General features: G+C 43.7%; 1 protein-coding gene across 1 annotated transcript in view; it reads right to left on the bottom strand.

Moving 5' to 3' along the window:
- Positions 1-1308: 1308 nt before the first annotated feature.
- Positions 1309-15322, bottom strand: part of LOC144674600 (uncharacterized) — a 35022-nt gene continuing 21008 nt past the window's right edge. The window contains exon 3 of the mRNA XM_078535872.1: positions 1309-3562. Within this exon, the coding sequence (XP_078391998.1) occupies positions 3546-3562 (17 nt within the window). The 3' untranslated portion in view covers positions 1309-3545. The remainder of the gene's footprint in view (positions 3563-15322) is intronic.

Consider the following 15322-nt stretch of genomic DNA (forward strand, 5'->3'; position numbering starts at 1 on the left):
TATTAATAGGGGCATAGAATACAAGAGCAGAGAGGTTATGCTGAATTTATGTAAGACACTCATTAGACCTCAGCTGGAATATTGTGTGCAGTTCTGGGTGCCACATTATAGGAAAGATGTGAACACATTGGAGAGTGCAGAAGAGGTTTACAAGAATGGTTCCAGGGATGAGAAACTTCAGCTATGAGGATAGATTGGAGAGGTTGGGACTGTTCTCCTTGGAGAGAAGAAGGCTAAGGGGAGATTTGATAAAGATTTTCAAAATTATGAGGGGGTCTGGACAGAGTAGATAGGGGGAAGCTGTTCCCGCTCTTAAAATGATCAAGATTGAGAGGGCACAGATTTAAAGTGATTTGCAAAAGAAGCAAGTGTGACATGAAAAAAACTTTTTCACACGAGCGTTTCGGGTCTGGAATGCACTGCATGAAAGTGTGGTGGAGGCAGGTTCGATCGAGGCATTCAAGAGGGCATTAGATGATTATTTGAACTGAAACAATGTGCAAGAGCCTGGGGGAAAAGGCAGGGCAATGGCACTTGGTCAGAATGCTCATTTGGAGAGCCAGTGCAGACATGATGGGCGAAATGGCCTCCTTCTGTGCCGTTAAGATTCTGTGATCTTGGCTCCCATCAAGTTCCAAAGCTAGCATTTGTTGCTGAGCTGAACGGCTTGCTAGGCCACTTAAGAGTCAACCACATTGCTGTGGGCCTGGCATCAAATGTAGGCCAGACCAGGTAAGGATGGCAGATTTCCTTCCCTAATGGGCAATCAAGATAGTTTCATGGTCACCTTGACTGACACTAGTTTTTAATCTGCAGATTTTATTAACTGAATTTAAATTCCACCAGCTGTCATGGTGGGATTTGAACCCGTCTTCCCAGAGCATTAGCCTGGGTCCCTGGATTACTAGTCCAGCGACATTACCACTATGCCACTGTTTCTCCCTTACAACATTAGCAAACTGCCCTGCCAGGACATTAGCTCCTCAGCTCTGTTCAGGTGCGACCTGTCTGGCCTGTACAGGTCCCATGCCCCCCTGAACCAACGTGCCAGGAATCTAACACCCTCCCTCCTGCAGCATCTCTCCAGCCATGCTCTATCCTCCTATTTCTATCCTCACTAGCACGTGGGAGTAATGTGGACATTTTTACCTGTGAGGTCCTGCTTGTTAACCTCTTTCCTAGCTCCCTAAATTCTGCCTGAAGGACCCCATCCCTCTTCATCTATGATGTTGGTACCAAGAACGAGTTGAGGGTCCAGAGGTGAGGTTTTGACTGAAAATAGTCAACTTCACAAGTCTACAACCTGGGTGCCAGTTACAAAACTTTATTGAGGTTGAGGCATGCGTACAGTTTGAAGGATGCAAGAATGTGAGATTTGAAGTGCTGGCGTGCAATGTTAAACCGTTTATATCGAATTAATACAAAAAAATCATATATTTTTTAAAAAAAACAAACAATACAGATTGTACAAAACTGCCCATGCTTAAAGGAGCCTCAGAAGCCCCCTCAGCCAGTCTTTTTTTAAAAAAAACCCACATACAACAGCTTGTTAAGCCCATCAGAGAATGACTTTGATACAAAAGTAACATCAGCCAGTGATGCTGTCCGAGGTCAGCTGCAGAGATTTCACACCCGGGCCAGTAGACAGGAACTCCGCAGCCACCGCTGGAACATCGGAACACAACTCGAGTGCAAATAAAATAACAGTGACTCCTAACCACAAACAATTCCATCTCACCTCCCAGTCTGACGCCGAGGATAATAGTGGGGGAAATCCCAGGATGCTTTTCAGATGATCTCAGGATGGTTGCAAAATGGCTTTAAGGCTGATTTAGGGCCAGAGGCAAACAGTGATTTCAAGATAGGTTCATGGATTGCGGGGGTGAATTCAGCAATGTCATTGAGAATCTCGTGATTGTGGGTCGAATTCTGTGACTGCTCGAAGAATCCAGTGATTTTGGAGTGAATTCCGTGGTTTTGGGGCGAATTCTACGATTGCAGGGAAAATCCTGCGATTTCTTGGTAAATTCTGATCTTGGGGAGAATTCTATGTTGGCAAGGAGAAGTCCATGATTTCGGAGTGAATTCTGTGATTTTTAGGAGAATTCTCTGATTGCGGGAGAATCCCAGGGCTGGAGGGAGAATGCCGTGCATGAGAGATGCTCTTTTTCTCGCACAAACCTTGGTTTATGTTGACCTCTGCATTGTCGCGTCCCACAGTAACAGCAACAGAAATCACTGCCCGAATCCAGACCCTGGTGCTCGTCCTCACTGCTTTTACCAAATCACGTCCTGTCCTGTACATGCTGCTGCCAACGGGGCAGTTGGAAATGGGGGAGGAGGGGTTGGTTGTATGTGCAAAGGGGAGGTTAGAAAATCTGTGCACCCCACAGCCCAGGCAGAGCAACAGGTCCATCAAATCACATGACAAAGGTGCTACACTAAATCTATGTGGAGATGGCTTTTATTTTTTACAAGACTGGGCATCAGTAGGTTCAAGGGATTAGCATTCGGGCAATGCGTGGGAAGGGCAGAAACCCGCCAACCGCCCCCCCACGAAACAGTCCTATACTCCTGGTGAGGCACATCCAAGGGCCAGAGGTAGTGGTAAGATCTGTTCTTGGTGAATCGCATCAAAACTGGTGGGATTTGGAACTCTATGCCTACCTCTCTCAAAAAGGACACACAAAGAATGAAAAACGATCTGGACAGAATCATTCACCACTCCCTCACCCCCTCATAATTTGTTCCTGGCATCCATCCCTCACCCCAGTCAGAATCCATTTCCAGGGCCTGAACCCCACATCACAATCTTAACCCTGGGTTTGGTGTGACTATCAGAAACTATCCCTGGGGCCTGCTCATGTCTGAATCAGTGTCAATGGAGTCTGGGCCTTGGTAGAATCCATCCCTCCCCTCCCGTCAAGAATCTGGAATATATTTATATGCCTTTCGCCAAATATCCTCTCACATCTCGATTAGCACCCCCGGAACTTCCTATCACGTTGCAGTGCTGCCTCAGCTTACACACACGGTGACAAGGGGAATAAATATTATTGGAATACCAACCCCTTACTGACACACAAAGCGCACAAACGTGTAGGTTACTGTGGCAACTGGCCTCCTCTAGAGGCCTGAGTTCTTGAAGTACTTCAAATGATCCAGCGTATAAAGCGATAAAAAGGTAGCGAACATAGGAAATCTCTTACAGCGCACATTTTAAAACATCTGAAAATTTCTTCCTGGGGTGTAAAGGCCCAATGTCTGTCTTCTCCTGACAAGGTAACTTGAGGCCTACACAGCCTACTGGAGTTCAGTTTAATCCTGAGAAACGTCTGGTGGAAATAGGCCGCTGGAGGTCCAGCGATTTGTTCGAAAAAAGTCATTTGCTAAAGTTCCACTGAATAAAATGCAGGAACGCGTAGGACTGTTTGCTTGTCCTTTCCCTTGTCACAAGGCCCTCGGCAGCTTACAAGAGCGAAAGCAGATTTTGGCGGCAGTTTCCAAAGACAAAAGTCGTGTCAACGCGCTCGTAGGTTGTGTCATCACCTACAGCTTTCATCTGCAGAGAAATAAGAGCAAAAAAGCACAACTGTTATTCAGCGGCAGGATTGTGTCATCAGGGAGCGTTCTTGGAGTGAGGATGGAACGAGGCTGGCAGGAGACCCAAGGCGCGCAGCAGGGCCGAGACTTCCGTCAGCCATCCCGCCTCAGTACTCCTGTCAGAATGTGACTGAAGCGTTTCCAGTATTTTCTGTTTTTAATTCCTGTCTTCTTCTGTCGCTGACCCAACTTACAAACTTCCAGGCTCTCAGCACCATAGAAATTGAGTCCCGGACGAAATATTTTCTTTCAAGTTTCTGCTCACACTCCACACTGCAGTTCAACAGAGTGGGACTTGGAAACTGGGAAAAACTGCATTGTGCACAGGCAAAGTTAGAGATGCGCCCCAAACCCTCAGCTTTCCAGTGTCAAGACTCTTCCCTGTATCTTTATGGGTGATGTGCAGTTTAAAGCTCCCTCTATGCTGTCCCATCGATCACCCCCAGGACAGGTACAGAATGGGTTAGATACAAAGTAAAGCTCCCTCTACACTGTCCCATCAAACACTCCCAGGACAGGTACAGCACAGGGTTGGATACAGAGTAAAGCTCCCTCTACACTGTCCCCATCAAACACTCCCAGGACAGGTACAGCACAGGGTTGGATACAGAGTAAAGCTCCCTCTATACTATCCCATCAAACACTCCCAGAACAGGTACAGAATGGGTTAGATACAGAGTAAGGCTCCCCCTGCACTCTTCCCCAGCCATGTACTCAGCGGTGGTTGATGACCTTTCTGTGGGCTGAGGCACAGATGCTGGTGCCTAATCTCAGCAGCATGTTACATAAGAACATAAGAAATAGGAGCAGGAGTAAACCATTCAACCCTTCGAGCCTGCTGCACCATTCAATAAGACCATGGCTGATCTGATTGTGGCCTTAACTCCACTTTCCTGATTGCTACCCATAACCTTGTCAATCAAAAACCTGACTAACTCAGCCTTGAATATATTCAGTGACCCAGTGTCCACTGCTTTCAGGGGTAGAGAATTCTAAAGATTCACAATCCTCTGAGAGAAGTTCCTCCTTACCTCTGTCTTAAATGGGAGAACCTATATTTTGAAACTGTGGATCCTGGTTCTAGCTTCCCCCATGAGAGGAAACATCCTCTCAGCATCTACCCTATTAAGTCCCCTCGCAATCTTATAACTTTCAATAAGATCATGTTTCATTCTTCTAAACTCCAATGTGCACAGGCCCTTCTCAACCTTTCTTCATAAGATAAACTTCTCATCCCAGGAATCAGCCTAATGAACCTTCTCTGAATTGCTTCCAATACAAGAATGTCCCTCCATATGTAAGGTGATCAAAACTCCAGGTGAGGTCTCACCAATGTCCTGTACAGTTGTAGCAAGACTTCCCTACTTTTATACTCCATTCCCTTGCAATAAAGGCCAACATGCAATTTTGCCTTCCTAATTATTTGTTGTACCTGCATGCTGATTTTTTTTTGTAATTCATGTACAAGGTCACCCAGATCCCTCTGTACTGCAGCATTCTGTAGTCTCTCATCATTTAAATAATATTCTGCTTTTGTATTCTTCCTGCCAAAGTGGACAACCTCACATTTTCCCAGATTATACTCCATCTGCCACATTTTTTGCTCATTCACTTAACCTATCCGTATCCCTTTTCAGACTCTTTGTATCCTCCTCACAACTTGCTTTCCCACCTATCTTCTTATCATCAGCAAGGGTGGCCAATGGTGGAGCTCAAGAGTATTGGATATTCTATAATCTAGGATCATCTTCCATCTACACTTAAAATGATTTCCAATCTCTCACTTGTTTGTGTGGGTCGAAACGGAGGCTATGGATCCAAAGAACTTTTCTTTAAGGTCCATTTGAACTACCAGGTCTGGAAGATGGAAATTTAATGCCAAAGGGAGTAATCTCTTCAGAAGCACTTGGAGTGTCAGTGTGGATTAAAAAAAATAAAAATCTGGAAAAGTCAAAAGCTGCACTCGTTTGCATATTGACACCTTCAATGCCGAACATCACAAGTCAGGTCGTGTATCTCATTCTATAGGATCCATTATTTTATGCGAATGGAGGCTTTGGTTGAGATACACAATCTGTCTTATGATGTTCAGCATTGAAGATGTCAATATGTAAATTAGTGCAGCTTGTGACTGAGTGGATGTCTGGGAGTTTGGTGAGTGGGGGGGGGAGTTAGGTGAGGAGGAGAAGGAGGCGCTTCTTTGATTTTGCTTTTCCTAACTTTTCCACCCTGTAGGAATTGGTTCTTACTCTACTACAGGGAAAGAAGCTAGCTGTTTGGTGAGTACCTGGTAAGTGGTTAAGGTCTATTATATTCCTATGGTTTAAAATAGTACAGAACTGGTACTGATAAGGTTAAGAAAATATATATAAAAAAGAAAATAAATAAGTGAATAAAATAATTAATTAGTTAATTAAAACACATTAAGGATGGCTGGACAGGTGATGCACCAAGGCTGCAGCATGTGGGAGCTCTGGATGCCAGCGTGATCCAGGACAAACACGTCTGCGGTAAGTGTTTGTGGCTCGAGAGCTTCAGCTCAGAGTCACTGAGTGGGAGGCCGAGCTGCAGACACTGCAACACATCAGGGAGGGAGAAAGTTACCTGGATGCTTTCTGCCAAGAGACAGTCTCACCCCTTAGGATAGGGTCTTCTGATTTGGTCAGGAACATGAGAGTGTGACTGCAAGTGAGGCAGGTAAGGGGACCCAGAGGACAGGAGTGCAGGAGCTTTAGTTTTTGCAATTATCCAACAGGTTTGAGGTTCTCTCAGCTTATTTGAACGAGACTGGGGTGGCTGCAGATTTGATGAGCTGACTGACCATGGCATCGTGGTACAGGAAGCCATTCTAGAGGCGGTGGGGGGAGCAAAAAGGAATGTAGTGGTAATAAGGGACAGTATAGTGAGGGGGATTGACTGTTTTCTGTAGCAAGGAGTGAGAGTCCAGAAAGCTGTGTTGCCTGCCCGGTGCCAGGGTTCGGGACATCTACTTAGGGCTGGAGAGGAACTTGCAGTGGGAGGGGGGATCCAGTTGTCATTGTACATGTAGGTACCAATGACATAGCTAGGACAAGGAAAGAGGTCCTGTGTAGTCAGTATGAGAAGCTAGGTACCAAATTAAGAAGAACCTCAAGGGTAATAATCTCTGGATTAATACCTGAGCCACGTGCAAATTGGCATAGGGAAAATAAGATTAGAGAAATAAAAGTGTGGCTCAAAGACTGGTGTGGGAGAAGTGGGTTCTGCTTCGTGAGACACTGGCACCAGCATTGGGGAAAGTGGGACCTGTACTGTTGGGACAGTCTACACTTGAACCATGCTGGGGCTGGTGCCCTTGCAAGCCATCTAACAAGGGAAGCAGAGAGGGTTTTGAACTAAATAGTGGGGCCAAGGGATCAAATTTGAGAAGATGTGGTAAACCAAAGAATAGATACAAGGCAAGAGAGAAAGGTATTAATATGGGAAATGATAAACAGACTGTGACAGGAAGGGATAAAGAGTATAATTCTAAGAGTAAATCAGCAGATAAGGCTAGACGTTATAAAAATAATATTAGGACAAAACTAAAGGCTCTGTGTCTGAATGCACATAGCATTCATAACAAAACAAATGAACTGAGAACGCAAATAAAAATAAACAAGTATGATCAATAGCCATTGCAGAGACATGGCTGCAGGATGTCATAGATTGGGACTTGAATATTGAATGGTACAAAATATTTAGGAATGACAGGAAGCTAGGAAAAACTGGAGGGGTGGCTCTGTTAATTAATGATGGTATTAGCACAGTAGAGAGGAATGACCCAAGTTCAGGAAACCAGGATGTAGAAGCGGTTTGGGTAGAGATAAGAAACGATAAAGGCAAGAAGTCAATTGTAGGAGTGGCCCCCTACAGGCCCTCTAACAGTAACCACATGGTAGGATGGAGTATAAAGGAAGAAATAATGGGAGCTTGTCAGAAAGTTACGGCAATAATCATGGGACCCCTTAATCTACATATAGACTGGAAAAATCAGATGAGCAAAGGGAGCCTAGGTGAGGAGTTCATAAAATGTTTTCAGGATAGTTTCTCAGAACTGCATGTTCTGGAGCCAACCAGAGAGCAGGCTATATAGACCTGGTATTGTACAACAAAATAAGATTAATTAATTACCTCTCAGTGAAAGCGCCCCTAGGTAACAGCACTCATAATATGATTGAATTTTACATTCAGTTCAAGGTAGAGAAGAGTGGGTCCAAGACGAGTATTTTAAACTTAAATGATGGCAATTATGAGGGCATGAAAACAAAACCAGCCAAAGTGAACTGGCAAATTAGGTTAAGGGATAAATCAATAGACATGCAGTTGCAGACATTTAAGGTGCTTTTCAGAATACACAGAATAGATAAATTCCAACGAGAAAAATTCCAAGGGGCGTTGGTCTCTTAAGGTCAGCTGCCACCATATATGTTGAGGGTCTCGATTTAGATCTCAAGGGATCTGTCTCCATGCTATCTATGCTAGGCAAGATATTGAGACTGACAAGGGTTCTGGTTGAACACAATTACTTGAAGTTTATTACTGGCAACAACTATATACAGCTCTGCACAGGCCTTGATCTAGCCTGGGTCCTAACAGATACAGAGGCTGATTACTTGACTAGAAGCCTGACTCATAAGGCATACATGAAGTCTTACTGATACAGAGTCACAGGCAGCAATGAACATCTGCAGTAGAGATCACAGGCAATAGTGAACATCTAACACCGAGGCTGTACCTTTTATCCTCCAGCCTTACACACAGAGATGTCATAGTGATGTCACTATGCAGTTTCTTAAAGGGACATGTCATTGTCTGCATTGGCATGCATACAATATCACAACAAGGAGGACCCGCCATCCATGGTTAACTAAAAAAAGTTAACGATAATATCAAACTTAAAGGAAAAGTATATAATTGTGCAAGGATTGGTGGCAGGTCAGAAGAATGGACAGAATATTAAAAACATCAAAGAACGACTAAAATATTAATAAGGAGGGAAAAATTAGAGTATGAGAGAAAGCTATCTGGGAAGAGTGTCCTGCAGTCAGCATCGCGGTGAAGCAGTCTGGGAAGAGTCTCCTGCAGTCAGCATCACAATGAATGTATGCATTGAATACTAATTGTATTATAATTGTATTGAAGCACCTCAGAGTGCAACATGATGTATGTTGATAACTCCAATACCATTGTCTGATTGTCTGCATTGACCATATTGAAATGATTGTAATATTCATTGATTGTATTGATGCACCTCGTGATCCATGTGCAAAAGTTGAATCTGATTGTACTTTTTGCGATGGCGATTTTGAAATGTTTTGCAGTGTTCTTCCAGATATTTTATGAATAAAGTATATTTTTCAACCAAAAAAAAGTCTAGGAAGAGTGTCCTGCAGTCAGTTCTTGTTGAAAATAACAAGAGTGACATCACAAGAAAGCGTGAGACAGCGGTGGAGAGATCAGAACCAGCGCAAGTGCGGGGAAGCTTCAAAAAGTGACGTCAGCACAAAGGTGAGAGCTGATTGGTGAGTAGTAGGTAAGTGTTTATCTCCAGTTTTTCTCCAGTTTAAAATAGATTGAGCTAAGGAAAGGTAAGAGTTCTAGTTTTTATTTAAAATACATAAACAATTTAACTTTTTTTTACTGTATTTAACTTAAAGTAAGGGTTTTTATTTCAACTAAAGGCATGGCAGGGCAGCTCAGTCCTGTGTTATGCACCGCCTGCAGCTTGTGGGAAGTCTTGACGCTCCTTGCGCTCTGACTGACCACGTGTGCAGGAAGTGCCACCAGCTGCAGCTACTTGAGCTCTGAGTTTCGGAGCTTGAGCAGCAGCTGGAGGCACTGAGGTACATCTGCGAGGCTGAGAGTTTCGTGGATAGTACGTTTTTAGACGTGGTCACCCCACAGCTTACAGAAGTGCAGTCAGAGAGGGAATGGGTGACCATCAGTCAGAAGAAAGGTGTCAGGCATATAGTCAGGAAATCCCCTGAGTGCATCTTGCTTGAAAACTGTTTTTCTGTGTTGGAAAACGGTGAGAGTGATGGTTCCTCTGGGGAGTGCAGCCATGCTCATGGCACTGTGAGTGGCTCAGCTGCACAGGTAGGGGGGAGGAAAAAGAGGGGAAGAGCAATAATGGTAGGAGGCTCAATAGTAAGGGGAACAGACAGATGTTTCTGCGGCCATAGACGTGACTCTAGGATGGTATGTTGCCTTCCTGGTGCCAGGGTCAAGGATGTCACTGAACGGCTGCAGGGCATTCTAAAGGGGGAGGGCAAACAGACAGAGATCGTTGTACATATTGGTACCAATGACATAGATAGAAAGAGGGATGAGGTCCTGCAAGCAGAATTTAGGGAGCTAGGAAGCAGATTAAAAAACAGGACCTCAAAGGTAGTAATCTCTGGATTACTTCCGGTGCCACGTGCTAGTGAATATAGAAATAGGAGGTTAGTCCAGGTGAATGTGTGGCTGGAGAGATGGTGCAGGAGGGAGGACTTTAGATTTCTGGGACATTGGGACCGTTTCTGGGGGCAATGGGACCAGTACAAGGTGGACAGGTTGCACCTGAACCAGAATGGGACCAACATCCTTGTGGGGAGGTTTGCTAGTGCTGTTGGGGAGGGTTTAAACTAACTTGGCAGGGGCATGGGATCCTGAGGTTCAGCAGGGGGAGATGCATAGCCAAAATTAGAAGAGAGAGCAAATGAGTCTGAAAAGCATAGAAATTATAGGCCAGTTAAGGCACAAGGGAGTTTGGCAAGGTTGGATGGTATTTATTTTAATGCAAGGAGTCTGACGAATAAGGCAGATGAGTTGAGGGCACAAATTAACACATGGAAGTATGATGTCATTGCTGTCACAGAGACATGCTTGAGAGAGGGGCAGGATTGGCAGTTCAATATTCCATGATATTGGGTCTTCAGGCGAGACAGGGAAGAAGGTAAAAGAGGGGGTATTGAAATATTGATCAAGGAATCAATTACAGCAGTAAGGAGGGATGACATCTTAGAAGGCGCCTCATATGAACCTTATGGGTAGAATTTAAAAACAAAAAAGGAGCAATCACATTGCTTGGAGTGTACTATAGGCCTCCGAGCAGTCAGATAGAAATAGAAGAGCAGATATGTCAGCAAACTTCAGAGAAGTGTAAAAATAGTAGGGTAGTGATAGTGGGGGATTTCAACTTCCCCAACATTAACTGGGTTAGTCATAGTGTGATAGGGTTAGAAGGAGTGAAATTCTTAAAATGCACCCAGGAGAGCTTTTTAAGCCAGTACGTAGAAGGTCCTACAAGAGAGGGGGCGGCCTTGGACTTAATTTTAGGCAATGAAGCTGGGCAAGTAGTAGAGGTATCAGTGGGGGAGCATTTTGCAGATAGTGATCATAACTCTGTTAGATTCAAGGTTGTTATGGAAAAGAACAAGGATGGGCCAGAAATCAGAGTTCTAAATTGGGGGAAGGCCAATTTTAATAAGATCAGATATGATTTGGCCAGAGTGGACTGGGAGCAGCTCCTTTTAGGTAAATCTGCGTCAGAGCAGTGGGACTCATTCAAGAAGGAAATAGGGAGAGTACAGGGCCAACATATTCCAGTGAAGATAAAGGGTGGGACCAACAAATCCAGGGAACCCTGGATGTCAAGGGATATATAGGATTGGATAACGAGAAAAAGGAAGGCTTATGGCAGATACCGAGGGCTCAAAACAGCGGAAGCCCTACAGCAGTATAGAATGTGTAGGAGGGAACTTAAAAAGGAAATTAGGAGAGCAAAAAGGGGGCATGAAAAAACATTGGCAGGTAAAATAAAGGAAAATCCAAAGTTATTTTACAAGTACATTAAGAGGATAACTAGGGAAAGAGTAGGGCCCATTTTGTGTGTGGAGCCAGAAGACATAGGTAGGGTTCTAAATGAATACTTTGTATTGGTGTTCACAAGTGAAAGGGACGATGTGGGTATTGTAATTAGGCAGAAGGACAGTGATATAATTAAAGAAATTAGCATAGAAAGAGACGAGGTTCTAAGTGGTCTGGCAGGCTTAAAAGTAGATAAATCTCCAGGCCCGGATGAAATGTTGAGTGAGGCAAGGGAGGAGATAGGAGGGGCGCTGGCAATAATTTTCAATACCTCTCTGGCCACAGGAGAGGTGCCAGAGGACTGGCAGACAGCCAATGTGGTACCGTTATTCAAGAAGGGAGGAAGGGATAAACCAGGGAATCAGTCTAACCTCAGTAGTAGGGAAACTATTGGGCGCAACTCTGAGGAACAGAATTAATCTAGACTTAGAGAGGCAGGGATTAATCAAGGACAGTCAGCATGGTTTTGTTAAGGGGAGGTCATGTCTGACCAATTTAATTGCATTTTTCGAAGAGGTGACCAGGTATGTAGATGAGGGCAATGCATTTGACGTAGTTTAATTGGACTTCAGCAAGGCTTTTAATAAGGTGCTGTATGGGAGACTGATAATGAAGGTAAGAGCCCATGGGATCCAAGGCAATTTGGCAAATTGGATCCAGATTTGGCTGAATGGCAGGAAGCAGAGGGTGATGGTCGAGGGGTGTTTTTGTGACTGGATGTCTGTGTCCAGTGGGGTTCCACAGGGATCGGTGTTGGGTCCCTTGCTGTTTGTGCTATATATAAATGAATTAGACTTGAATGTAGGAGGGCTGATCAGTAAGTTTGCGGATGACACAAAAATTGGTGGGGTGGTAAATAGTGAGGAGGACAGCCTTAGATTCCAGGAGGATATAGACGGGCTGGTCAGATGGACTGAGCAGTGGCAAATGGAATTTAATCCGGATAAGTGTGAGGTGATGCACTTGGGCAGGACAAACAAGGCACGGGAATACACGATGAATGGTAGGACCCTGGGCAGTACTGAGGATCAGAGGGACCTTGGTGTGTATGTCCACTGGTCCCTTAAGGTAGCGGGATTGGTAGATAAGAACCACCTTCTTAACTGGTGGTTAAGAAGGCGTATGGAATACTTGCCTTTATTAGCCGAGGCATAGAATATAAGAGTAGGGAGGTTATGCTGGAACTGTATAAAACGCTGATGTATCGAGTCTGTATGACTCTTCATCAGAGTCATACGGCCTCGATATGTTAACTGTCTTCCTCTCCGCGGATGCTGTCAAACCTGCTGAGTTTTTCTAGCTATTTTTGTTTTTGTTTCAGATTTCCAGCATCCGCAGTATTTTGCTTTTCTCAGAATAGTAAGGTACTTGTTTGACTGGTGCAGTCTCGATGGGCTGAAGGGCCTTTTTCTGTGTTGTAGACCTCTATGACTCTATAGTAGGAGTTTCTATTGATATTTAAGTAAGAGAAGTGTTAACAAAGCGTTGCTCCTATAGAAAGTGATACTGGGGAATTAATAATGTTAATTAATTAATAATTAATAATGAGATGGCAGATGAATTGAACAGGTTTTTTTGCATCGGCCTTCATTATAGAGGATACAATGTAGAAATAGATGTAAATAGATGTAAATCAGGAAATGGAAGGGAGGAAGTCAGGAAAGTTGCAATCACCAGGGAAGTAGTACTGAGCAAATTGTTGGCAAGCTGCAGGCTGACAAGTCATTGGGTCCTGATGGACTTCATCCTAGAATCTTAAAAGAAGTCACTCAAGAGGTAGTTGATGTATTGGTTTTAATTTTCCAAAATTCCCCAGATTCAGGGAAAGTTCCATTAGATTGGAAAATAGCAAATGTAACTCCTTTATTCAAAAAAGGAGGGAGACAGAAAGCAAGAAACTACAAACCAGTTAGCTTAACATCTGTCAGAGGGAAAATGTTAGAAGCTATTATTAAAGACGTTATACAGGGCACTTTGAAAAATTCAGGGTAATCAGGCAGAGTCATCATGGCTTTGTGAAAGGGAAATCCTATTTAACCAATTTATTTGAGTTCTTTGAAGAAGTAACATCTGCTGTGGATGAAGGGGAACCGGTGGATGTACTGTACTTAGATGTCCAGAAAGCATTTGATAAGGTGCCACATCAAAGTTTATTGCAGAAAATAAAAGCTCATGGTATAGAGGGTAACATATTGGCATGGATAGAAGATTGGCTAGTTAACAAGAAACAGAGTATGCATAAATGAGTCTTTTCCTGGTTGGCAAGAAGTAACGAGTGGTGAGCCACAGGTATTAGCGCTGGTGCCTGAAGTGTTTACAATTTATATAAATGACTTGGATGAAGGGACCGAGGTATAGTTGCTAAATTTGATGATGATACAAAGATAGGCAGGAAAGTAAGTTGTGAAGAGGATACAAGGAGGCTACAAAGGGCCATAGATAGGTTAAATGAGTGGGCAAAGATCTGGCAAATGGGAGTATAATGTGGGCAAATGTGAAATTGTCCATTTTGGACAAATAGGAAAAATAAAAAAGAGGCATATTATCTAAATGGTGAGAAATTACAGAGCTCTGAGATGCTGGGGGAATCTGTCCTCATGCATGAATGGCAAAAGGTTAGAATGCAGGTACAGCAAGTAATTAGGAAAGCTAATAGAATGTTATCATTTACTGCGAGTGGAATTGATGACAAAAGTAGTGAGGTTATGCTTCAGTTCTACAGGACACTGTATACAGTATTGGTCTCCTTATTAAAGGAGGGATGTAAATGTTTTGGAAGCAGTTCAGAGAAGGTTTACTAGACTAATACCTGGAATGGGAGGGTTGTCTTATGAGGAAAGGTTGGACAGGCTAAGCTTGTATCTGCTAGAGTTTAGAAGAGTAAGAGGCAACTTGATTGAAACATATAAGATCCTGAGGGACCTTGACAGGGTGGATGTGGAGAGGATGTTTCCTCTTGTGGGAGAACCTAGAACTAGGGGGCATTGTTTAAAAATAAGGGGTCGCCCATTTAAGACAGAGATGAGAAGAAATTTTCTCACAGAGGGTCGTGAGTCTTTGGAACTCTCTTCTAAAAGGCGGTGGAAGCAGAGTCTTTGGGTATTTTTAAGGCTGAGCTAGATAGATGAGCAAGAGTGTGAAAGGTTATTGGGGGTCAGCGGGAATGTGCAGTTGAGGTTACAATCAGATCAGCCATGATCCTATTGAATGGCAGAGCAGGCTCGAGGAGCTGAGTGGCCTACTCCTAATTTGTATGCTTGTATATTGAGGTGATTCAGAGCTGAATTAAGTGCTCTTAAGATCCCAGGCACTAAACTCATTTAACATTCAGGGACCCTTGCAACACTTTCCTCCATCATTGTCCCTGCTCCCCAAGCTCACTTTGGATCCATTAAAACATAAATATATAATAAATTGGATACAAAGGCCTATACATTGCATTAGTAGTGGAGCAAATCCTATCATAATATACCAAGCTTAAAGGAAACATATTGTCATAGGTGCCAATTGTGGGTGTGTGTGTTAGTCTGCCTTGAGGTGATTAGACGATATGAGGGACAGATAAATGTTCTGGAGTTTTGTTTAACTCTCATTGGGATTACATAGGATATATGGTACATAAACAGCCCATTCGACCCAAAGTAGTCCATGCTGGTGTTTATGTTCCACTCAAACCTCCTCCCGTCTTTTCTTATATAAATCTACCATCATGGTCCCTTTTCTGTGCCACTATCTCCCCATCATCTTTCCACCAATCTGTTTCTGCCTCGCAACTAAAATTTAATTGAATTCTGAATTTAATAGCAGCACCTTTCCTGTGGGATGCCAACCAGTCAGATTGTGAGTC

The sequence above is a fragment of the Cetorhinus maximus genome, unplaced genomic scaffold (assembly GCF_964194155.1).
Source record: "Cetorhinus maximus unplaced genomic scaffold, sCetMax3.hap1.1 HAP1_SCAFFOLD_718, whole genome shotgun sequence".
NCBI classification, from domain to species: domain Eukaryota; kingdom Metazoa; phylum Chordata; class Chondrichthyes; order Lamniformes; family Cetorhinidae; genus Cetorhinus; species Cetorhinus maximus.